This window comes from Pogoniulus pusillus, chromosome 17, assembly GCF_015220805.1.
Source record: "Pogoniulus pusillus isolate bPogPus1 chromosome 17, bPogPus1.pri, whole genome shotgun sequence".
NCBI classification, from domain to species: domain Eukaryota; kingdom Metazoa; phylum Chordata; class Aves; order Piciformes; family Lybiidae; genus Pogoniulus; species Pogoniulus pusillus.
This window is the reverse complement of record NC_087280.1, coordinates 9,866,997-9,892,955: the sequence shown is the minus strand read 5'-3', so window position 1 is coordinate 9,892,955 and position 25,959 is coordinate 9,866,997. Positions and strand designations below refer to the sequence as shown.

The 25,959-nt window shown below is 37.8% G+C and overlaps 1 protein-coding gene across 1 annotated transcript in view; it reads left to right on the top strand.

Moving 5' to 3' along the window:
- Positions 1 to 25,959, top strand: part of LOC135182943 (protein unc-13 homolog A-like) — a 51,237-nt gene that overhangs the window by 18,295 nt on the left and 6,983 nt on the right. The window contains exons 4-7 of the mRNA XM_064157592.1: positions 478 to 595; positions 1,931 to 2,054; positions 3,463 to 3,598; positions 16,894 to 16,960. Of these exons, the coding sequence (XP_064013662.1) occupies positions 478 to 595; positions 1,931 to 2,054; positions 3,463 to 3,598; positions 16,894 to 16,960 (445 nt within the window). The remainder of the gene's footprint in view (positions 1 to 477; positions 596 to 1,930; positions 2,055 to 3,462; positions 3,599 to 16,893; positions 16,961 to 25,959) is intronic.

Here is a 25,959-nt window from a genome sequence, read left to right as displayed (position 1 = left end):
TGCCCTTCTTGGATTTCACTTGTCATTTTCCTAGTAACTTTAAGTACAGCATAACTGACTGTGGTACACCACACAAATCAGTTGAAGGGAAAGAACCTGTCTCTTGGGTTAAGTGTCATCAGTGAGTGATATGGGCTGGCAAAATTTTATTTTAAATTCTTGCAAAATAAGGTGGTGGTGTGGTATTTCTGTGGCCAAACCCAGCTAGTAATAAATTGCATGCATCCTCTTAGTAGAACTAAGTAGCCTGGGTCTGCAGCTCAGCTTGGGAGCTGTTTTCCACTTGTATTTTTGTTGCATAGTGCAGCTTGTCATCTCTAATGAGCATCATGCCTGCTATTTTGCATTTTATGAGTATACAAAAAAAAAAATCCCTCTTTATGTGCTGCAAATAACTAACTCAGGTTGTTATGATAGATTACTGAGCTGTTAAGACTGCATTTTCAGTTTAATGGTTTGTGTATTCATTGTTTTCAGTGAAATCTGTGCTGATGGAAAAGGCTTCATTGTAGAGCTGTGGAAGAAAGGCTTGCTCTGGGATAGCATTTTAGGAGTTGTATGGATTCCCCTTGCAACTGTGGAACATGCAACAGATGTAAGTTGACTTTCTGTGGAGTGAAATCCAATTAATTTCTCATTCTCCTTAAATACTGTAATGACAATTATGATTGAGGTCTGTTGCTGTCTCATTTGTTCCAGTTTGTAACACTGAGCCATAATGCACATGTGACTCTCAAAATGACTACTTCTATGCGTCAGCAATATAGCACAGAGAAATGCCTCTCATGCCAAGTTGGGTATAATTCAGTAAGTGCACTCATGAATTATTTAGGGAGGCAGGAGGAGTTTGGTTTAGGTGATTAGAGTGTGGGAATTTCAAACTCAGGTTCCTGGCCTGGCTTAGTAGGTTAGAAAACAAAGACAGTTTCTGGAAGTGTGGATGTGATCTGCAAGTGCTGCAAAATTATCTGAAAATGGAAAAAGCGGTGCCTTATTCTAATACTCCCCAATTCTTCCATTCATAAATATGCTACATGTAGTCCATGGAGTATAATTTTATAACAAATAACTCTCAATCAGGGAAAATTAATTGTTGTTCTTCTTTAAATCTGCAAATAAATTTGGCTTCTTTAAGTTTTCTAAAAAATAATCAAGATGATGAAGAAGAGCGAATCAGAAAGCTACTTGTTCTTAGAGCACATGCTTCCCATTTCTTTATAGGAACTAGTAAATAGTCATATGTACATTGACTGACATTTCAATCATTCTACTCAGAGAATGGAAGGAGGGGAAGAAAGTCATACCAACTGAAACTAGAAGTAGCTCAGTATCACAGCTGCCAAGCACCTTTCAGGCCCTAAAGCAGCTTGTTTTACTCTGCTGCCATAGCTGTTACTGAGCTACAAGTTGCTGACTCTTCCAGGCTGTTCTAAGCCTTCATTTATAATTAGGCCACTGTGGAACTTCCATTCTAACTCTGCAGCTCTGCTCTGGGCTTTGTAACTCAGAAATAAATATATGACCATGTTACTTCAGAAGCTCTTTTTTGGCTAGGTTATTAGCATATATTGCTTGCTTTGGTCTTGCTGGAATGTACTTGTTTGGCAGCAGTTCAAGATGAACTAAAACACCTCTTTTCATAAAAATAATATTTTATATTCGTATTTCTTGAGTTTTCATCATCTGACCATCTTAATGTGTATTCAATTATATTGTAGAACAAATATTTCTTTTGAATTCCATTCCTATGAGAAAACTTCACTGAGTACTTCTTACATAAACAAAATTTGGCAGAGTCTAGAAAAGATCCTTATCCTACTAGTGTCATAAAGAAACTCCTATTGACTCAGGGGAACATTCGCTCAGGAAAAGGTGGATAATGCTAATGGACAATTCCTGCCCAGATAACATTCAGAACAATTTTTTCTAGGAAGGCCCAGGTTCCTGGTGGACATTGTATTCTGAAGTAGTAAAAAATGGGAGTGAGATTCAAGGCACAAAAACACCAACTTCACATGAGATCTTACTGGATGTCTACTTTGCATTACCATTTGGTGAGTTATGGATCAATGTCTCACTACAGCTTTCCAACCATTCTTTTCCCCTGTAAGTTCCTGAAATACAGTGGCCAATAGTAATTAGTCTATACAGTGTAACAGGTTTGTTCATCACTGGAGCATTTCTAGACTTGATACTGGTAAGCCACGTCCCACAAGGAGCTGAGTGAACCATCTCATTGTTTAGTGTTATTCACATGTGGGTTGTAGAGCTAAACAAAGTGCTTCCTTATGACTTAATCTACTAGAGCCTGTGTTAAGCTCTGTGTTGTGTTAGCTTTGACATACTGTTTATGCATGTAAGTTTTGGTAAAATCTAGGGCTTCTTATAGCAAAGTTTGTCTGTCTGCCATTATGAACAGTGCATGTGAAGATGGAAAATGCATATGTGTGTATGAAGCCCATCTATATGAAGGTGAAAATGGAAACTAAACATAATGAATCATTTCACATTATTTCCAGAGACTGACTATAAAGATTATCAGTTCATCTACAGGATATGGTCCAATATGCCAAATAAATTCACAAAGATAAATTGACTTTGTTTCACTCTTTAAACAGTCTAATGAACTGTGACTGAAAAAGACTAATTCTAAAATGTATACAAGAAAAGAGCAATTCTAAAATTTATACAAGAGAAGCTCTAATTGTGTGTTTACAAGCTGTAAATCCACAATGTTACTGATTTCAAGCTGTTGTTTGAAGGATGTGCCAGTTTGTAGGTTTTGTTGCCAAATACATGTATTTGATAATGTCTGGAGACAGTCCCCGGACTGCAGTTGTGGAGTGTGGAAATCCTGCAGATGTCACTCTGACACTATAGTTTTATGGGCAGAGGGAGGAATTCAAAACTACTGTCTCACATATTGAGAGAGCCCTCGGTTTAATTTTGCCCTTTACCTGGGCTTTGGGGTGTTCCATTGCTAATTCTATTAAATAACTTTTAGCTCATTTGTCATCAGCTGAGACATAATCCTTGACTATTAGAATTGATACAAATTCATTGGCAAAATACATTGGAAAGCTGGAAAAGTGCAATTATTTTTCACATTTGCTGAAAGATGTCCATTTGAGAACAGCAGATGCAGAAATAGGGGAGCCTTCCATGCTATTCAATAATAGCTTATTTTTCAATTGTAAAATTAACTGTTCCCAAAACAATGCAACAAAACAGTCATTGCTTTAGTCCCCTTGAAGTTTTCAGAGCAACAACTGCAAGGTGGTGTTGGAACTTTCTGCTATTCTTGGAAAAAAGTGACAAACTTATATTTCTTTTGTAATTTACCTGATTATTTCCCTATTTCTATGACTTGAAGTTCATTAATTTAATGTGCATTTTCTCTTTTAGAAATTCCTTCTGTGAAATGAACATAAGATTTCTAGCAGCTCTTGTGTTTCTCTGCAGATACCCACAAAGATTTAGATTGCAGAGGCTGGCAAAGATGGACACCCCTCCAAAATATGAGACAATCAAATCAAGATACATGTGATAGTCTGTTATCCATGGAAAGTGGTCTCAGCCTACAAGAAGGCAAACAAAGGTATTATAATTTGTCATATCAGACATGCATTGTAATATTTAATGATTTTTAAATTGATTTTAAAAAAAAAAGAATCCTGAACAATAATGTTATTATTTTAAGCAAGAATGTGCTGGACATTTTATAATCACATAAAACCATAAGGCACATATTTCCATTGATGTGGTGGGAAAGAGCATGGAATACTCATTTTAGGAATAGAGATAATGGCCTCAAGTATCACAGAATATATCTGGTTGGAAGAGACTGTGAAGATCAACCAGTCCAACCTCTGATCCAGCACTGAAGTGTCAACAACACTAAACCATGTGACTAAGCACCAGGTCCACGTGCCACTTGAAGACCCCCAGGGATGATGATGATGCCCTGAGCAGACCATTCCAATGTTTGATAATCCTTTCAGTGAAGAAGTATTTCCTAACGTCCAACCTAAACCTCTCCTGGTGCAGCTTGAAACAATTTCCTGTAGTCCTGTTGCTTGTGATCAAGAAGAGGCTGCCACCTCCTCACTCCAACCTCCCTTTAGGCAGTTGTAGGGAGCAATGAAGTCCCCTCTCAGTCTTCTCTTCTCTGACTGAACAACCCCAACTCCTTCAGACGCTCCTCATAGGCCAAGTGCTCCAGGCTCTTCATGAGCACTATCATCCTCCTCTGGGCATGCTCCAGCACCTCGATGTCCTTCTTGTAGTGAGGAACCCAGAACTGAATAAAGTAGTGGAAGTGTGGCCTCAGTGCTGAGTACAGGAGGACGATCACCTCCCTGTTTCTGCTGGCCAGAGTGTTTCTAATACCAGGACACCACTGGCTTTCTTTGCCACCTGAGCATACTGCTGACTCGTATTATTATCAACCAATACTCCAAGTCCCTCTCCCTATTGCAGCTTTCCAACCACACATGCCCAAGTCTGCAGGTTACCATGAGGTTGTTGTGCCCCAGGTGGAGGACCTGGCACTTGGCCTTGTTGAACTTAATGGAGTTAGCCTTGGCCTATTGATCTAACCTGTTCAGATCCCGTTGTAAAGCTTTTCTACCCTCTAGCAGATCAACACAGCTACTCAGCTTCATGTTACCTACAAACTTACTGAGGAAATCAGATTAGTCAGACAGGACCTGCCTTTCAGAAACGCATGCTGACTGGGCCTGATTGCCTCAGCATAACCTGCTCCATAACCTTCCCTGGCACTGAGGCCAGATTGGCAGGCCTGTGGTTTCCTAGATCTTCCTTTCAGCCCTTTTTTTATATGGGCATCACAATTGCTAGCCTCCAGTTAACTGGAATGTCCCCAGTTAGCCAGGACTGTTGATGTAATGGTGATTGATTTGGCAAGCACATCTGCCAGCTCCTTAAGTATCCTTGGGTGGATCCCATCCTGTCCCATAGACTTGTGCACGTCTAAGTGGCACAACAGGATGCTGATCATTTCCTCCTAGATTGCAGACACTGCTGTCTGCTCCCCATCCCTGTCTTCCAGTTCCACGGGGAGGAACTGGTGTCACTAACAAATACTGAGACAAAGTAGCCATTCAGCAGCGCAGCTTTTTCCTTGTGTTTGGTCACCAGGTTCCCTCCTACATCCAGTAGTGGGTGGACATTCTCCTCTCTCTTCTTTTACTGTTAATATACTTAGGAAAGCACTTTTTTTAATCTTTAATGACACTGTGTTTGAGCTGAACTTTGGCCTTTCTATTTTTTTCCCTACATGTCCTTGTAAGAGCCTTGTACTTTTGCTGAGTCCTCTGCCCCTTCTTCCATAACCAGCAGACTTTTCTTCCTGAGTTCTACCCAAAGTTCTCTACTACCCAAATTTCTCTACTTAGCCAGGCTAGCTTGATTAGTTTTCTGCATGTTTAGGTAACTGAACAATTTCAGGGATCTAAATGGAATAACTGAGCTATCAACCATGTTTAGAATTTCACTGCATTAATTTTTTAATTGTTTTTTCCAAAACACTGGAGCAATGAAATGTTTAGCTGTTGCTGGTTTTGAGGCAGAGAGTAAACAGTGTGGAGCTACAGAGAGTAGTGAATGAAAGATGATAGCCAGCAGACTATCATCATCTGCTAGAGCACTCTCTGATCATTCAGTATTTATCACCTCTGATAGCCTGCCATGAAAAACAATTCATAAAGGGTCACAGAGATGAGTGTTTTACACTAGTGGGGTTACAGATAGCTCCAGAGAGCAGACTGGTTTTTCTGCTACTCTTAATTACCGGTCTTGATAACTCAGCCTGAAGCTTTGGTGCGATGGTTAGCTTAATCTGATCCAAGACTGTGCTAAGAAAGCTGGATTAGAGGAACATCAGCTATTGCTTAGGATAATAAGATCAAAAGAATGTCTGAACAAAAAAGTAATGTGTTGTGAAATATTTGTCATCCTTAAAAAAACAAAACAACATCAAACACACCTTAAAAGCTTACGTCTGTTGGGAAACGATCGGTGGAGCGCTATGGGAAAATGACTCTTTGTTCACCAATATGGCTAGATGGTCAAATCCCCTTTATTTCTGTGATACAGTGACTTACATGCATTTCTAGCAAGAGGCATGCTCCACCAAGATTTGATACAGTCAGAGGGTCCAGAGTTACATGTAATGCGTGCATAGGTTAGTTTATCACAACATTCTAAGGGTCAGGCTTCCTGACCACTCACTCCAGCCCCCTTGGTTATCTAGTCTCTGCCCACTGCAGCTGTGTGTGGGGTGCTCAGTTGTTTACAGCTCGATTTCCTGGGCTAGCAGGGTTCCGAGGATGTTCTCAGCACGGGTTGCTCATGTTTATCAGTTCTTGTGTGCTCTGCTAACAAGAATTTCTCCAACATACATCCAACAGATGTTAAGTGACGTGAGGTTTTGTGACTAATAGATGGTCAGTGTGTTTCATAGCTCAGTATCTACTTCTTGCAGGTTAAACTGGACCTATAGACAGTGTTGGTCTGTAAGGCTTTGTGGGTCTGTACTGTTCTCACCCCTGGGTGTGTGCCTGCATGGGATTCAGTTGTTGGATAGTGACTTACTGAAAGTTCAAGAAAGGAAGGGAAGAAAGTCCTGATGTGATTTGGTGTTGGAACTAATTGATTGCAGCCGGACAGCAGCAAAGGCATTTGAGTCGATTTTTGAAGCTAACATATTTATCTAGGCAGCCTACCACAGTTCCTGGAAGTTTTCCAGGAGACAAAGTTTTTTAAATCAATTTGCTATGAAAATGCACCAATGCTGTGTTTAAAAAAAAAAAAAAAAAGAAAGTATAATTGCTGTCTTTCTGCTTCCCTATGTGTGGAAGATGGTGATGCATAATGGGTGGAAGGGGCAAGGAATGAAGTGGCAGCAATTGTATTACTACTTTGCAATCACCTTCCATTAATTGGAGTCAATATGCTCAGGACAGAGTCCAGTTGGCTCTTAAGAACATCACTCACTAATGTACTCCGAGCAGAAAGCTTTCTATGTTTGTATAATCACTCCCCTTCTGCTGGGAAGGGCAAACTGAGATAAAAAGAGATCTCTCTCTTTACTGTTAATTTTGGCTTTCATACCAACTATTGAGGACTGTATTACTTTTCATTCATGGCATCCTCTATCTTTAGTAACTCAGGAAAAGGCAGAGTCTGTGAGCAGTTGACACTCAAAAAGATGTGATGTGCTGTCCTGATAGTAATAGTGCAGGCTGTTGGGATATGCACTAATATATGCAGTCTCAGCCCCTTGTCTCATACTTTAGCCATGCCTTAGAGCAGTTGTACCAGAAAAATAGCTCAAAGACAAAAGACAAGGTGGAAGTGGATAAAAACTTATGTTGTTGCATGTTCTCTGAGGGAACAAGTTGTTCTGTATGCATTTAAACAGTGTTTCCATGCGCAGCAAAATGCTGAGTCTTAGTGCACTTAGTATAAAATTACTAGGAAGTAAATGAGTCTGCAAAAGGGTTACCAAGCTCATGGGTGCAGCTAGTCTGTAAACTGCATATATACGAGGTGCTACAGCATCTATTTGGCTGTTGTGATCCTTGGCCTGTTTACAGATAGCAGAAAGTTATTGCAAGGTATTTACCAAGAAGTACAAGTGCTTCCTTAGGGTGCAAGCTGTCAGGAATTCAAGAGCTATTTTGCTATATTGTTCTAAGCACATGTACTGTCATTAGCATATCATCTCAGTTGACATGTCTTTTTCAACACATAACTGAGCCTCTGAGCAAGTTAAGCTAAAACAAAAGAAATTAACATAATCTGACTGTGGAATTCTTTCTTTTGCTTCTTTGTCCTGGATATTGCCTTTAAATTATTTTTTTTCTATTGCTAAATTGCAGCCCACCACTGAATTACAAGGCAATACTTTTATTTTTTTTTTCATCTAGTAATAAGTACTTTCAAAGATTATGAGCAGAAAAGTAATACATGTAAAGCTTAATCAAAGACAGAGATAGGTGTTTATTCAAAATCACTGCATTTGTGCTATGAAAATAAAAAAAATCTGGGAAGTTGGGGAAATAGATTTCACTATTTGTTTTGAGCAGCTGTATCCAACACCAAATTGAACTATTCTGTAAGTATTTAAGTGTCAGTATATTCTTTACACTCATATTTGTCAATTCTTTTTTTACATACAGAAAAGGTGTTTATAGCAGCTGATTCTAGATACAGACTGATAGTTAAGTGTAACTGATTAGTTTTTTTTCCATAGGTAACAGATGAACTACATACCCGTAGCTGTTTAAGCAGATAACTAAACACATACAGACAAATATTATGATCAGTCAATGGCCCATTGTTCCTTTAAATTGTATTACAGAATAGTTAAGAGTAACAGATTTTCCGTGATTAATTATTGTATCCTTTCATGTTTGCTACCAAAAAGAAATAAGGTCCAAAAAAAAAAGAGAAAGGCAGGCAAAGAAAAAAATGTAGGTGTCACATAAGCCTTTTTGTCTTTGTACACCAGTTCCCAGACTTTCACAACTGGCATATTACTTTTAAAGTATAAAAAGAAAATTACATTTTAATTAGTGGGACCATTTAATTTTTATTCTGAGGTCATTGCCTAAAGTGAAACCACATGTTACATAACTGCAACTGTTCTAGAGAATTCCAGTTCTATCACTATGAGTTATTTTCTCATTATATATGCTTTTCCACATGTTTGAAGAAAGGAACAACTACTTCCCAGGACAGCAGCTTCATTTGTGAGGAACATCTCATTAGTAGGATGTTTCATAAGAGTGAATATTCTCTCTTAAGCCTTTCAGACATTGTATTTACTGGAGTCTGGTGTTTTATTCATGTTTGGGTTTCCTCTGGGGGCAATGGAGCTGGGTGTGGAGAAGAGGGTGATATATGTGTCCCTCCAATGAATACTTTCAGGCAGGGACATCTCAGCTGAAACTCACTTACTGAAACTTGCATTCTCTCTTCAAGCTGGTATTGTAGTGCTAGGCACTCACTGGTGCATTTTCTGAAAGCACAAGCTACATGAAAGTACTCTTGCAGTAGAAAAGCCTAACTTCTGATGTCCATAATAGATCAAAAAAGAGAATGGGAATCTTGCTAAGTGGCTACTGCAACTAGTTCTTCTTTGATCTGCTGCCCAAAAAGAATTGGTTACTTTTTCTCTAGGTAGCAATTTAATTCATGCAGTATTTGTGTGTTTCAGAGGTGAAGTAGAATGGCTGTTTACATCAAACACCTACTGCGTGACTTTAAATATGAACTGTTTTCACAAATTAAAGAGCATTTCTCTAAGTTTTTGGGGTACTTGGGTAGCTATTTTCTATCTATTTTACAGAAAGCAGAGTGAGTAGGAAGGTATTCTGCTCCAGGAGATGTTTAGAGTTATAGATCAGTCATTTAAAACTGCAAATAAATGATGTTATTAATTTATCTTATTTGAGTGAGGCAGATAATTTCAGTAAGATAAAATTGGTGTAATAGTGGCTTGCATCTTATGTAAAATTAAGCCCTTTGTGCTGAGAGTTCATTCCATTGTTCCTCCAGCTCAATTCTCATCTGTCACTCAAGCTAACACGCTCATTGATGGTCCTTCCTGCTCTACTGCCTTTCCAAATCCAGTTCCACCCTCTTGCTTTTCTAAGATGCGCTTTTCCTTCAGCTCTTTTGTGGCCAAAATATGCTGTTCATAGGAGTAAAATTGGTTCTCAAAGAATCATAAACATTCTGAAATTCTTTTAAAATGTTGCAGTAGCTCTGCATAGCAGGAAAAGTATAGACAGTTTACAATTAGAGCTTGGAAATACTAAGTCTCATATATATGGTGAATTGGAAGCTTTAAATGTTTTTATGCACATGGTAACTTTACAGTTGTTATCTGTTTTATCTGTTAAAAATATTTGAATGAAAACCATGGGAAAATGGATAAATTAGTAGTTAGCAGTATGTAGAGGAAAAACCTTGTGCTTGAAAGAATTCAAGAAAAAGGACACAGAACTGAGGATAAAAAAATAGGGAATGCTGTCAATAAAAAAAAACACAATGAATTATGTATGAAACTGTTAAGAAGTGTAGCAGGGAACAAAACTGATTTAGTTTGGCAAGGCAAACTGCAGCTTGGAACAATGTTTAGAAGAAATTATGGTAAGCTGATATGACATGTTGATGTACATTTTCTTTCCTAGAATCATTCAAAATAGATTTTGGTTTGCTTCAATTTGTCTCTTTACAAAGTTAAATGTTTTAATTCACATTGTGAAGCTCTCAGTAGGACCTATTTAAAAGTTTGCTGTATAATTATGTAGCATGCAACTATGAATCCATCTTTCTGGCACTACTGAAAACAAAAATCTTCATACTTAGCTATGTTTTTACAAATCCAGAAAGCAGCATTAAAGCCTTAGGTAACTGAAGATGAGTCAGTGGAGCTAGCTGCTCCCCAATGGATAGGCAGTCAGGCATGAAAAAGAGCAAATGGGGCAGGGGCCTCACTGTCCAGTACCCCAACCCACTGCCCCTAGGCAAGCTCAGGAATAACAGCAAAGTCAGACAATAGTGTGGCTGACAGACAAGTGTGTGGTCAAGAGAGGGTGTAGTGAAACTGCTAAGTCAATGCTTACAGGCAAGGATCAGGTCCAGTGATGGCAACCAGAGTAAGACACAGCACAATGACCACTAGGTAGTCCCATAGCAATGATGCTGAGTCAAGTTCAAGCCAGGAAAGCAGTCCAAAAGATCTAGATCTATATGTATGTTGGCAGAGCTGTACATCAGCTAGAAACTTAGTCCTGTCATTTCAGAGAGAGATTGGAAGCCCAGGGCTGAGCTCAAATGGAGCTGTGGGGCAGTGGATCCTCTGTGGAGGCTGCAGGTCAGACTGGCCTGATGAGACCTATTGGTACACTCAGAGCCCTGACAGAAAGAGATGAAATATCGGTTAAAAAGTAATGCTATGGATTCAGTTTAATAATTGAGTTATTGATGATAAGAGGAATTGGTAAGAATTACTCATGTATTTTAGTGTTTTCCAAAATATTTCTCATTAAAAAAACTTATGTAGAGCTTTATATCTCATGCTGTGTCTCTGTGAAAGCAGACACTCTGTTGTATAATTACAATACATTTCTTTGATAAACTGTTTGGCATCTCTGCTTGGAGTGCTCTGAGGAACTTTCAGAAATGAGTTATTTTGGATAACTAATTTCACACAGCATGCTTTTTAAATAAACACATCTTTCAGGTCATTCCTTTTATTCCTTGTTTGTTTGTTTGTTTTTGCCATGACCTTGTAATCTGCTCTAAGAATAAGATAATAATGGAGACAATTCCAGTAGGAGAATAGGTATAGTATCTAGGTCTGGCACAAAAGATCTAAGCAAGTTTGATACCCTGTAGTGCATGCAAAATAATGTACAGAACCTGATTATAACCTGTTCTCGTGTGATTGTACTGTTATGCAGTTATTTCAGCTTTCATTCCCAGAAGGTTTGCAGGCTATAAAGGTTAATAAACTTTACCTAGATCTTACTTCCATAATTATTAAAGTAAGTAACCTTGTCAGCCTCTGGAAGCCAGTTTATCTAATTAATATATACAACTGTATTTAAAATATGTATGTCCAATCCCTGTGCAAGTATTCTCTTGAAACAACTACAAAAGCTGTGCATTTATGGAGAAGCTAAAATTGTTCAGTATCAGTTCTTGTGCACAGAAATTCCATTTGCCTGTATGACATGCTCCCCAAAAAACCCAAAACACAGATATTTCAGCTACTGGCACAAGAACTCTGCAGAAAGGGCTGTACAACAGAGCACTCTCATGGGAAGAGGAGCAAATGCTTATGAAAAGATTCATTAGACTCCCAGTGCTGTGCCATATTTAATCTTTAAGCTGCTTCCTTGAAAGACACCAAGACATTCATATGCAGGATAAAATTCACTGAAATTCGTTAACTACCATTGCCCAGTTAGAAATCCATAGCTTGAAATTTGAGCCGTTTACAATTTCAGCAGTGAGATACTTACTACAAATTCATACTATTTTTTTCATCTTCTCATTAATTGCTTATCTGTTTGTATGGATTTTTCAAGTGGCATTTCAAGTACTGCTGAGAATTATCAGTACAGACTGTTCTAGCACATTATTCATGGACTAACAGTCCCATGATGAATGACTGAACAAACTGTCTTCCTGAAGTCACTGTTACTGCAGGTTACTATGCAGTAAATTCAAATGTAGTCCCAAACAGTAAAATTGTCTCCTTTGGAAACATTTTCCTTTCTGACTTGCATGCTGATACTGAAAGTTACAAAAGCTTTATGAGCCTATGAAATGGAAAGATGGTAGGCAGCTTTGTTGCTTCATGGTGTGGTACTTGCTGATGGTTAGGGAAAACACTTGTCCTTTAAGTGCAGACACTACAGATACAGATTAAGTCTGGAGTACAAGCCATTTTTTTGCAATGCAAATGTGTTTAAAGAAGTCTTTAATATAGACAGATTAGAGCTAATGTACAACAGAATATACACATAGTATGCTGCCCAGGGAGGTGGTGGAGTCACCATCCCTGGAGGTGTTAAAGAAAAGACTGGATGAGGCACTTAGTGCCATGGTCTAGTTGACTGGCTAGGGCTGGGTGCTAGGTTGGACTGGATGATCTTGGAGGTCTCTTCCAACCTGGTTGATTCTATCACATTTTCCATAGCTTTAAGATGAAGAAGTCTATGCAGAACACTAGAGCTTCCTGTGTTATTCCTATTCCTTAATTGTTGCAAATCAGGCTGGATAGAAGGAGAAAACAAGAACAATATAAGATCCCTAAAACAATCCTTTTTTGTTTGTTTGGGGTTTTTTGTTGTTTTGGTTTTGTTTTTGTTTGGTTGGATGGTTTGTTTTGCTACAGCAGGTAAGGATTTTGGTAAAATGATGGTTAGGCATTGAAAATTCTGGTGCAGGAGGAAGGCAAAGATACTTCATGCTTTTAAACCATTTAAGAATTTCTGAAGAAGACCAGCTGCCTCCAAAAATCGTTCTTCTCTTTCTTAACTATTAGGTAGTTGTTACTGTTATATCCTTTCATTACATGAAATAAGAAGCAAAAAATGTCCAACTACTCAACAACATGGAATTATCAGTAGTTAGGTATTTGTACTTAGTTTAGAAGTAGAGGCAGACTGAATTCCTGTAAGGATCTGTTTGCGATATTAGGCAGGTTTATGATACTGCAGTACAGTTTCCTGCATGATGCCAGGTTCAGGCAGTAGTCACAATACAGCTTCTGTGAAACTTCTCTTAAAAATGGTGAGTTTCACATAGTCTTTGACCTAAAAATAAGTTTGTTAGATTATTTTTTATGACTGGTTAGAAATGTAAGGAGAGTTCTAGATGCAGAATTGTCATGTAATACACTCTATAGGCCCATCCTTCTTCTAAAGATCACATTTATTTTGTTTATTGCATGCATATACAATCAAATACTTTTATAATACTGATTGCAATTTTTTTTTCTTAAACTGAAAGGTTAGGCATTGGTTGTAAAAAGAGACACTTATGTATAAGATGTATTTTCCTTTGTTCAGCTAAACTCAATCTATTTCCACCATAATTTGGGGAAAAAAACTTCCCACATCAGTATTTTCTGAGTTGGATATTTTAGAAGGAAAATTTGTGTTAATGTTGAAATAGGTGATAAACAGGTGACAAACAAACAGCTGCATGGTGGCTGACCAAAACATTTCTGTTAGTTACTGTTTTCTTTCTGGGAATGTTCCAAGATGACACTTCAGCAGATTCAAGATTGATTAGAAACTGGCATTTCACAGCAGAACAGTCTCTTACTAGTGTCTTACATAAACATGTGTTTCTCTGTGTCACCTGTCGTCTTCTGCCTTTGGTCTTATCAGTCAGTTTCTGTCCTAATTGCCTGATCTTTTGTTCTGATGAGTATCTTGCACTTGGGAAAGAATGAATGTAGCTCTTGTAGCACTGAAGAGATAATGTATCTTGAGAAGATTTCTCAGGTAGCAAGACTGCCTTGTAGGATCCTTGTATCAATCAGAAAAGCTTGAAGATTACTTTGTAAGATGTTGATTTAGTGCCTTAAGACACTTTAAAAAATAGACTTTGCCATCAAAGCTACTGTTCTATCTGTAGGGAAAAATATGAGCTCCTACTTACTGTCATGATACTAAATGTACTAATATTAAACCCACAAGCTGTCTTTTGACCTGTCTGAATGATGTCTCTCAGTCTAGGTCACAATTTTGAGTGGCAAGAATTGGCGTCTAAGTATTTTAGGTGTGAATCGCTGTAAATCTCTGTTTTCACATACTTCAGCACTAGACCTTCAGTAGTTCTTCAGAGAAAGGTTTTAATGTAATTGGATAAATCCTTCCATCATAAAGAAAACAAGATGCCACCCAGTCTTGCAAACCAAACCTTTTGAGAAAGATACAAGTTAGTGTTTAAGAAAAATAGCTAATCAGATAGTAAGGACATCTCCTGTAAACTACATGCCATCTGGAAACATTATTCAGGATTGAGAAATTGTTTACTGCCAGGTAACTGATTAGTTTTAATACACCTGAGTAGAAATTTAACAACCATTCATTGTCTAAACTACACCAATCACTGTGTCAGCAGGAAGTGGGAAGGAAAAACCTGCTCCTGAAGTCTTTATGGTTTTTTTATGTGGCATAAGGAGATGTGTATGCAAATGCCTTACTACTTTGCACTGCTCAGAATTCTGATCACAGACCAGTGATTTTCTAAAACCATTTCAAACTAGTTACATGTTTTTGTCTGTGTAGGTTATGCTTCAAAATTTAATACTCTTGATCCTACTTTCAGTTAAGACAAAAATGTTTTTCTCTGTTCCTTCTGAATTAGCTTTGAAAACCAACTCTTTATCTGACCTTGAAGTTAATTACCCTAATAATTCCTAAGGTTAATTATTATCTAGTATTTCCAGTCTAGTTGTTTCAGTTTGAGGTGACCTAATTATTAGTATAACTTGGCTGATTTACCTTACAATAAAAAAAAAAAGTGAATAGATGTGAAAAGGCAAAAAGATTGCAGTCAGGCAGCCTCAGAGATGAGGGCAGAGGAAAGCAAGTTTCATACTTAGTTTGCATGGTGTGCACTCAGCTGGGCATATCACGCAGAAGATTTTTTTTCTCCTCAAATAAAGATGCAACAGTTTAAAAGTCCAAGATAATTAAGTAATAATGTGTAGACCTAGGGTTATCATTGAAGTATAGGGTTATCATTGAAGTATGCTGCAGCTTTACTGAGTAGGCTACTGTCCTCTATAGATTGTATATATAGAATTTTACTGCATACTTTTATTGTTATACTTAACTATTATTGCACAAGGCAGTATCTTCTGAATTAGATCCTTGCAAGAGTGGTATAGTCTATACTAATTATTTTAACCTTTGCTTAGCAGCTGGGAACTTAATTAGCAATTTTCAGCTTTCTACATGTGTGGTGAAACAGCTGAATAAGGAAATCTCAGTATAATTGGCCTGTGTAACTGTACAACTTCTGTGTTGGAGTAACTAACTGCAAACAGATTCTTAGCTCAGAGATTTGCTACAGGTCTGTTAATGATGCTTATGTAATCAATATAGGATTTTGTTGTGATTTCTTTTTCGTAGAGGGTGTGGGTTTGGGTTTTTTATTTCTTTCACTTATAGTGCTTTATTCCAGGCCTTGAGACATGTAAATGGTTCCAGGAGGTGTTCCCAGTAGGTCCTTTAGTGCAGTTTGCAAAGACTTGGTGACAGTGCCAGCTCTGTGTTTCGCAAGCATATTGATTTACTGAGGAAATGTGAAGGTTTCTAATGCAAAGGCTTCCTGCTTTTCTGGGTTTTCTTTCTTGGTGCTTTTGTTTTCATTATTTTCTTCTCTCCTGCCGTTTTGTGTCCAAGACCTTGTAATCTTAATTTCTGAACCCGCTACAATCAGGAAATACATTCTTTTAGCAAGGCTCTTTTATACATTTAATAATCTAAGTTGCAGGAATTTTATCCCTTAAAGCTAATATACACAGGATGAATGGAATCCCTCGTAATCCTGGGGGGATACGGTGAGACAGTCTTCTTTCTTTGACTATATCTTTGTTTCTTCAGAATGCCCAGATAGATGGGAAATGTTTCAGAACATTTTAATACGTTGTTGTTTCTTTACAGCAGAGAAACTCAGCACATGGAGTTGCTGCCATGCATTTTGTTGTCTAGTGTCTGATTATTTTCCCAGTATACTGAAGCAGCTGCATGCTGTGTTCTAACTTCACAGTCAAATCACTGTCAGGTCGAGGGACTCTTCACTAGAAACATTCTGTTTCATCAGCTAACAGTGGGCCAGAGTTGAAAATAAACATACATAATGTAAAAATGCATTAGATGTTTGTCTTTATCTTGGTTATCCCCTCCAAGAGATACCGATCTGTCTCATGGTGTCATCATTCATCAAAGAGGAATAAAATAAATCTTTCATGTTAAGGGCTAAATAGATCATAATTGTGAATCCACTCACTGAAATGGTACTTGTCAAATAGCTTGTATTAGCAGAAGGATGAGAATGTGTGAGTTTGGATCTCCCCTTTTCCTGCTAAGTGTAAAGTTACCTTTATGCTAATTACCAGGATACAATTTCATGTCTTTGCATTAAAAATAACTTCCATAGAGCTGATATTTTCTTGTGTATAGAGGATAATGTAAACATAGGAAATGGCAAATGGATTCTAGCTGACTTTGATTTGATGGTACATGGACTTACCAGAACTCTTTTCACTTTATTTTTTGTTCTTACTTTGCGGTTCTGAGTAGTTCTTTATTCTCTCCCTTTCTGCAGGAGAAATAAAGATGAAGCTGATGGAAGTAATTTCGCAAAAGCGAGATGGGCCAGGGCTATTCAGAAGGTAAGAGCTGCTCTTACATGATGTGTTGCTGTAATTTAAAGAATTTACTCAGATGGAGAGAGAATTTGGTATAAGGTTTCTAGTTCATGTAAACTGCTGTTTAGTTACAGCAGGAGGATGTGACTGATGAGGTTCAGACCGTAGAGACAATTCCTTCTGTCGGTTCATAAATCTGTGTGTTCCCTCACCTCAAGGATTTTTTCCTATGGAACAGAAAGAGGATGAGATTCTGAAACTTTCTTTAGATGCACAAGAAATTATAGTAGTTTGACTATTTTATCTCCATTGTATGTTAATACATAACCTCAGATATCTATCTCTGAATATTTTTTGTTGTGTCAATTTGTGCCACATCTGGTTAAAGGAATTAGTAATCCAGCTCTTAAAATCCCAAGTTTCTTGTCTTAGATTTTTCACCTTTGGCTTCTGGTGTGTTCAGTGCACACTCTGGAGCCTGGCAGCCTCCATATACTCCATCTCTCTGAAAGGGCATTTTTATGGAGCTGAATTTAAAGAACTGAATCCAGTTCCTTAAATGTAAATTTATTTTCCTTCTTTTTTACCTACAAATGAATTTTAATATGACCTTTTTTCCCTGATTTTTTCCTGAAATATGCTTATGAGTCTAGTCCTTTATGCTTCAGTGTGTCTTGGTCTTTTGGCTTTGTCTTCCTGAAGATAAACTGATTTCCAGAAGCAACACACTGGTATTATCTCACTGTTGATTTAGTACAATTGATGTGACATTAAGTGTCATTCTTTGCTCAGTAAATCTGAGAGACATGAAGAACAAATCTCTGCCAATGCATAATCAAAAGAAGCTTTACACTTGCAAGTATTTTTGCAGGTAAAAATGGGCTATCAACAAAAAGAACATGCAGCACTTTACAGAAAAGTAAACAATCTGCATGTACTACACAGAAGATGTAAGAAAAAGGATAAAGCAAAATAAGTAATTTTCTACAGCAAATAACCTCTGTGTGTAGATATTTATACTGTAAGATCCTGTTTCAACACACAGGGAAATGTTCCTATAAGGAATAAACTGGAAAAAGCAATTATCATAATCGATGAGAAAGGTTTTTAGGCATTGGAGGAGGGTATCTATACTGGAAACCTTTAAAAACAGAGGAGTAATAATAACTGGGGGGAGGGGGGTAACTGTTCTTAGAAATTTAGGGGAGTGCCTTTAGCTTGAAAGAGAAACAAGTGTTAGAGGGGAGATTTCTCAAGTGGATGGTCTTTAAAATAGATAATTACAAAATAGCTGTCCATACACAGGTGAAACAAACATTACTGCATTAGAAAAAATATAAATGACCTAAGTTCCAGTAAGAATAATCAGAATGTTTACTTTTAATGCTACCCTATAAGAAATTGAATGAGGCAGTTCTGATCAAATATAAGATGACATTCAGTGGTTCACCAGGGGCATTTTATCTAATGAATATTCACTGAAACATTGACAAGATAGAAGTGCCAAACAGTTGTTTTGGAGAATGTTATCTTTTTATGCAATAAAAATAGTTAGAGCTTCTTGCAACCATACAGGATATAGGAAGACATGAAGCATAAATGGGAAAAGTATGTATCGGGACTTAATAACTTTTAAAAAGATGATACAGGAGTAGATAAGGTCATTTAATCGCTGCTCTGTTTACGAATTGCAAACAAAAAAACTAAACCAGAGTTCTGTTACAATACTAGTCCTGGTATCTGTTCTTCAGTTTTGTGTTTACTGTACTGCTATGAACAGTGAGCAAGTGATGTTTTGTTTGCTTGCCTTACTTCTCTAAGATTTGAAATAAGTGCTATGAACTGCTGGCAATAATTATGACAAAATGCATTTGGAGGTGGTTGTGTTTTTTAACTCTGTGTCAGCCTTGAGTACAATCAAATGGATTTCCTCCCTCCCACCCCAGTTGTGTATGTCACTTTGATTATATCTCTATCTACTAATCCGATGTGTAGTAGAGACTGTTTTGCTGTTGAAATGCCATCACTTGAATAGCTGTTACCTCTCTGAGACAGATATGTATTTTACAAAATACAGAGCATAATAGTTGATTCCTAAGGCTAACATTAAGCAGGTGATTACTTACACGACTTTAACCCTTGTATCATTCCACATCTGTGTTTAGTGATAATAGTATTGGAAACAAAAGATGGCAAAATAGTGGCACTGGTCTTACAACCTGGAGATCACCAGGGATAACGACACAGATTTGCCTAGACAAATCTTCCCTACATGCCTTATTTTTTACCTTGCAAAATGAGCACAGCACATCCATATAGTACATCAAAAAATAGCAGTGTGTTTCACAATATTAACAACAAGGTATTCACTGTGGATCTTTCTGCAGTTCTTTGTGATTCATGGCTAACTATGATGGGAAGCAGTGGTGATGCTCAGCATGAGAAAGCTCTCTAACTGAAGTTACCAGTACCTAAGTTTTGTCAGTGCTATTGATTTGTTGTCTTATTCAGAAACACAACTTGATAAACTAATGCTAAAGCAGACATTACAGTGACAGCAATGGGAATTTAGAACTTGATAAACAGAAACCATTCTTTGCTTAGGAGCCATGGGACTATGAGATTAATGTAAAATTTTCAATAGGGTCAAAGAAGTTGCACTCTTTAAAAGAAGTCTTTCATCTGTGCAATTTTTTAGCTGTGCATCCCAATATTTTCTGTGCAAGTGTGTTCTGAAGTGGGAACAAACAAGTATTTCCTTTTCATGAAGTTGTAATAATGTTTTGTATCCTGATTCCATCAAAAGCAGTTTAAGTGTTCAAGTGACAATCAGCATATCAATGACTGTCAGCAAACAAGCTCCATTTTTAAAGTGTTGTGAGTTTATTTCAAAGATGAAGCCTTTAAAAAGTGGCAAACTGAAAATGTGAGAACAAATGTTGAGGTGCACTTTCTTTTCAGTTAAGTGAGTTTAGTATCAGTGCAAGTTTGTCAAATCTCAGACACTTTGAGAATAGTTTAGAATGTTAATGTTATGAGGAAGCTCGAAATCCCTGAGGGTTTAAAGGGCTTTCCAAGGTGTCATTCTTTATTTTTGTTAATATATTAAGAAAATTATTGATTAGCTATATCAAATAGTTCTACTTCTGTGGTACAAGTGATCTTGATTATCGTGTCTGAACATTTGGGGTTTACATGAAGGTAGAAAGGTGAACTTGAGGAGGCTGGACTGATATCCAGTTCTTAGATCGCTGGATAGTTGCTCTTGAGACTTTCATGAAGTGTTTGGGAAGTGTACTTTGACACTGACACAGGCAGAAGTTCATGAACATATCTCACGTTGTGACCACTGAACACACACCAAGGAGTACCATGCTTGCAGATACCATCAATTGTTTTCTTAAAGAGATCATATGGGATTGATTCATCTTCATTCTAATTGCATCTTGGGATCGGTGGATCTAAGCAGAAATAATGCATTAGAAATTAGGTCAAGAAGATAAGTCTCATATCAAGGAAAATTACAGAAAGCAATAAATATAGTTGCTAGTTATACAGAAGCTATTGCAAATTCTGTGATGCCTTGTTCTTAAACCACTTAGCCCAGATTCATTTCAATTGAATGATGTTAAAATTTATTCTACCACCGTCTTTCACGTCTCATGGCTTTTGTGCAGGATATATACCATGTAAAGAGATTGTCACACTTGCATCAACTTTCATGAAATAACTTCTTTTGTTTCTTTTATTTCCAATCTTTTCAAGTAAATTACTAGCATATTTGTTGCTTTTTTTCTGGAGTGACTTCCTCTGAAAATTTCTCAGGGAGGAAATGTATCAAAAAGTGTTCAGTTTTGAAGAAAACAAGGTGGGGATGTGTCTTTCCTGAATAAAACTACACTTATTTGAAGGCTTATTTTAACTTTTGAGGGCTTATTTTAACTTCCTACAGTGAATTTATGTATTTTATGATTGGTTCTTCCCCCTCTTTAAATTGATGCGTAAGTGAAAAAATGCTTTCTGCAATTCATTAAAGGTATTAAGAGTGATTGCCCCTGGGAGAAATATTTATGCACTGTTGCACCATTATTTGAGGATTCTGCTGGGGAAGGTCAGAAAAAGAATTACCACTTTACTTTCCACTTAAAAAAGTGAGATGTCGTGATTCACAACAGAGATAGCTGACCTAGACATCCTCTCTTGATCATCATACAAGAAAATCAACAAAGAGGAATGTAACATACACTCTCTCACAATTAAACTTCAGGTCTCTCCTTCACTTCAAATTCTAAAAGAGACCATTGTGCTGTTGTATCTCAAGTAACCATGTTAAAGTGCTGTGCAGCTTGTCTTTGGACTCATGTTAAATGATTTATTACTGATTTTATCAGTAGCCAGTGGCTAAATTGGTATGGCATAGAATTATATAGCTTTTGGGACATATTTGTAATTGAATTATAGAGCATTTTGTGAATGCTTGGAAGACCACAAAACTCAACAGGGCTGTCCTTTAAGAGCACTGTTCTGTGGAGCAAAAGCTGACTTTGGGAATGCTGTGAAGGTAATGAAGATTATGAAGGCAAGAATCCATTACATTAGAGAGTTGGGGTTGTTTTTTTGTAAGGATTTTTCCTCTCACAACAGCAAAAAACTGGGAAGATGTCCCAGTGGGAGGAGAGAGAAATAATGGGAATGACCAGCAATCACCCCAGTGGGAGATCTATCATAGGAAGGAAAGCTGGGAGCAGTCAAGGATAGAGATGCACCACCAACTCTGAATCCTGGCAAAGAGAATGACAGATCACACATTGAAAAGCTAATTAATTATATTGATGGGATCTAAGTGATGACTAGAGAATGCTCAGGGAAAAAAGAGATCCAGGAGGGCAAATCACCTTGCATCCAGGTTTATGATAAACGATGGTAACCCTTTGCTCTGACGATTCTAGCACGGTTAGCAGGATTGCTGCAAGCAACTGGCTTCTAGAATCCTTGCAGCATCTACCTCAGAGTTCCTTTATCATTATGGATCTTTCCTGTCATCTACCCTCCTGCCCATTTTCAGATTAGTGGGGTTGATTGTTTTAAATGTCTGCTAAAGATATTTTTCATTTCCAGTTCAGTGGTGTGCTCTCTTATTGTGGAATCAGGCTTCTGTGCTGCTGCCACTCACAGCAAGTCTCAAGACGACTCTTAATTACTACTGTTAGTAGTACTGTTACTTAAATATTTGAATTTAAGTGCATGACTGAGAGTTGTGTGGAATGGAGATGCTGTAACTCTCCCACTCCAGGTCACTTTTGTTCCAGTGAGCTTCCCCTTGTTCAAAGAGACTCTGAAAGCAGGATAAATGTGACTTGAGAATTCAGAGTAACTATTTATTTCCTTATATGAACAGCAGAAATCTAAGAATTTTCTAAGCTAATTGTTGGTATGTGCATCACCCTGATAAGACTGTTTGTGTTCTATTTTCATGTGCCACTGGGCTGGGAAAGCAGGGAAGGGGTCCCTCTGGTTTGATCGTTGCCATTCTTAGATGCTATTTTCTTCTTTATTACAGCTTTTCATACTAGTACCCTGCTGCCCTTCTGGTCTTGATCACATCATAATTACAGCTTTCTCAGTGAAGCTCAGCTGAGGTCATGTACCTGTATTGTGTTTGAGGGGACCTTGAATCAAAGAAACTTGTGTCCCCCCAGGCTAAAAGTAACAATCAGTTCCTCAGATGGAAATAAAATTTCTGCACTGATAGAACTGAGATAGAAAAGGGCCAGGAGAAACTAATACATACAGATCTGGGACAGGCAAATTCTGTTTCTGAGTTCATTATATATAACTGTCAAGAGCACCAGTAATAAGCTTATATGTAATTTTAAGAGAGTATCTGCATATAATGCATAATGCAGCTGATAATTGACAATTTAAGGATAAAAGGGGGGAAAAGTATTCCTGAAATATAACCTTTCTGTGAGTCCATTTTACATTAATTCCTGTAAAGACCAGCATGTTCTTCTGCATAGATTATTCAAAGCTGCACAATTAGTTATATTGAAGCTGTGGCAGAATAACAAAGGTTCATATTCTGCTAAAACTTTTGGTGCTTTCTTCCAGAATCAGAGACAATTTAGAACAGTAGTCTGATCTAATATTTAGAAACAGAAATACTGTCTTTTCTGTGATTGGTGAAAGTTTAATGCTTTAACAGTAGTATCTCCAAGAGATCAGTTACTGCAGAAAGTTATAACTATAGCAAAATATAAAGGGACACGATAACAGAAAGCAAAGCATCAAACTAAACCTAGTTTCCTACATTAATAGTGGCAACTGAGTCAGATTCGAGATGTAAAACAAATATTTGGGAAACATGTTGCTTTCCTGGACAAGACAATCAACTAGTCTTTAGAATGAACACTTTTCTATAGGGCAGCAATCCACAAAACAGTCACAAAAAAAGGGACACAGGAGAAGGATGGAATTTCAGGAGTGTGTTATTTTTAAGTTACAATTTCTAATCCAGAACATTATAATTTTGTGTGCTTTTATTATGATGATTGTTATTATTATCACTTACAGTTGTTGTTGGGCTTTCCCCCCTCCCCTCTGTATTTACTTTGCACTGTGATCCCATTCTGAAAACAAGGCTAACTTGTTTAAATTGGAGCTGGAAGAAGCTGTTATCATGGTTTAAAAATTTCTCTGTTATTTGTTGTTATTTAAAAAAAATCACAGAAGTGGTTTTACTTAACAAAACTCAACCTGCATAGCTATATAAAGCTGGCTTAAGGAAACAATGTTTTAGAGTGGCTTGGTGTGGAATAAGGAGTGGCCTCAGCCTTCAGAACCTCAGAAACCCCAAAACACTTTGCAGTTATCTGAAGTAGAATCTCAACCAGCTCACAGGCAAAGCCTATGGGCTTATAAATTAGAGAGACTTGTCTCCTATGAGTAGTCATTTTCTCATTCCCCTTTTTTTATAGTCTTTTCAGAAGAAAGCAGTGATTTCTGGTAATTGTCATATAGAGATCAGTATATTGTATGGAGAAGAGTATCTGTAAATTTGTGTGTGCTTAAAAAAAAGAGGAAGGTGGTAGTGGTGCTGTAGTCTATGTATTTATCTGGTTTTTTTTAATAGTAGAAATTCTATCAAGCACTGCAGCCGTGAGACCTTCCCCCGGTTGCAAGCAAAGCCGGGTCTGAACCATGCGGCCCCTCCCGCCTGACTCTCGGCTTCCTTGCACTGCCCCATGGGACGCCTGCCTCGCTCCGCGGCTGCCTGCAGCGCTCCCGATCTGCCAGCAGGCGGCGCGCCAGGAGCGGCATGACAGCGCTCCCTCCGCCCGCCGCCGGTCCAAAGTGCCGCCTGCCTCCGAGCAGACGTCGCTTTCACTCTGCCTGCATCTCTGTGCGCCAGCGAGGGGAGACCGACATCCTCGGAGGGAGCAGAGTGCTGTTAAGCATCTCTGCGGCTAAAATAAGCTAGTGTAATTGCAGTCAGAGACTGGCTAGAGAAGCTCCCTTTCTACTCTTCCCAGTTCCACACATCCCACCCCAATCCGGGCATCTCTGATTAGGTCAGAATATAATGACTTAAGAACTGATTGGTTAGGTTTAATAATTGATACAATTGTTACCTTTCTTTAATGAAAGGGAAGAATTATCCATCAGGAGTGATGGAAATTAGTGGTGTGTTTTCATTAGACAGACCTCTGTTCCTAACTCCGAGAATCACCTCTGGACATTCTAGTTACATAATGTTGGAGATAGGCACAAAGAGTAATTGTCATCTGCATGAAGGCTTAGAGCTGCCCATTGGGATTTAGAGTGCTTGTCTGCTGTGTATTTGATAGTTTTCTGGAGGTGATGGTGATTGGTGGTATCTGGATTTGAGTGTTTCTTCATTGAGATACAGGGATTGGCTAAAATTGTGTAACAGATTCTAACATCTCTTTATTTCTCCTGTTCCATTGAAAGTAATATCTTCAATACTGCGTTTGTGAGGTACAGTAAACCCATGTGAACCCTTAAAAATGGCATTCCTTAAGACCAGCTTTGTCATTGTGAGGTTACATACAAGGACCACAGTGTGGGCCCCTGGATTCAAACTGTCCCTTTGTGTTAGTTTATTGAAGGCTGATGGGAATGCCTTTTCACAAAGCACACTGGTTTCGTTCCAGCCATTAGCTTGCAAGGGGCTAGACTACCAGATCTCTGAGAACTTTAGCTGCTGTATGGAATAAAACCTCCTCTTAATATTGAAAGCTGCTAGCATCATATCTGTGAGACTCATTTGAACAGAGATACACCATAACTTTGTTATGAAGATGAATTTGGGTAACTCCAGCTGCAAGTAGTTAATGTGTTATCTATACATGATATTAGATTCTTCATTGGTCAGTATTGTTACAAGTAAAGTCAACGTTTTGCTGGCTTGGGCAAGTTCTGTATGGAATTGTAATTCCAGGATAGATAAGCCACTATCAGTTATGGAAGTGTTTGATCTCTGATCTTTGGTTTGTTTTTTTAATTGTCCCTGTTAAGGATTAATGGAATTATGCATTCAGCAGAGTGGAATTCCCTGCTTACACTGGGCTATCAAATAAGTATTTTCAAACTGAAACATTCAACATCTGGCAGCATAACAGATTAGTATAAAGAGGGTCAGTATTTATGAACTTGCTTGAAGTTGTCAACATTAGTCTAAGTGTTTGTGTTAACATTATTTGCAAACAGATTTTTATTAACAAAACCTTGTTGTTTTGCAAAACGTTTCAGATATTTACTGCTTTAACGGTCTGTAGTCTCAAGACCATTTGCTTCATCTTGACAAAAACTCAATTTATTTCTATTGTGTGCATCTACCATGGATGGCCAGACATGATTAGATTGTCTTACTTAGCTTTTTTAATGCTTGCATGAGCAGCCCTCTTGATTTTTAAGAGGCGTTCTTGCTATAACTCATGTAATTAGGGCTGTATCGTAGTACTGATAACAGTGGATTATTTTCTGTTGTGCACTAACATAAA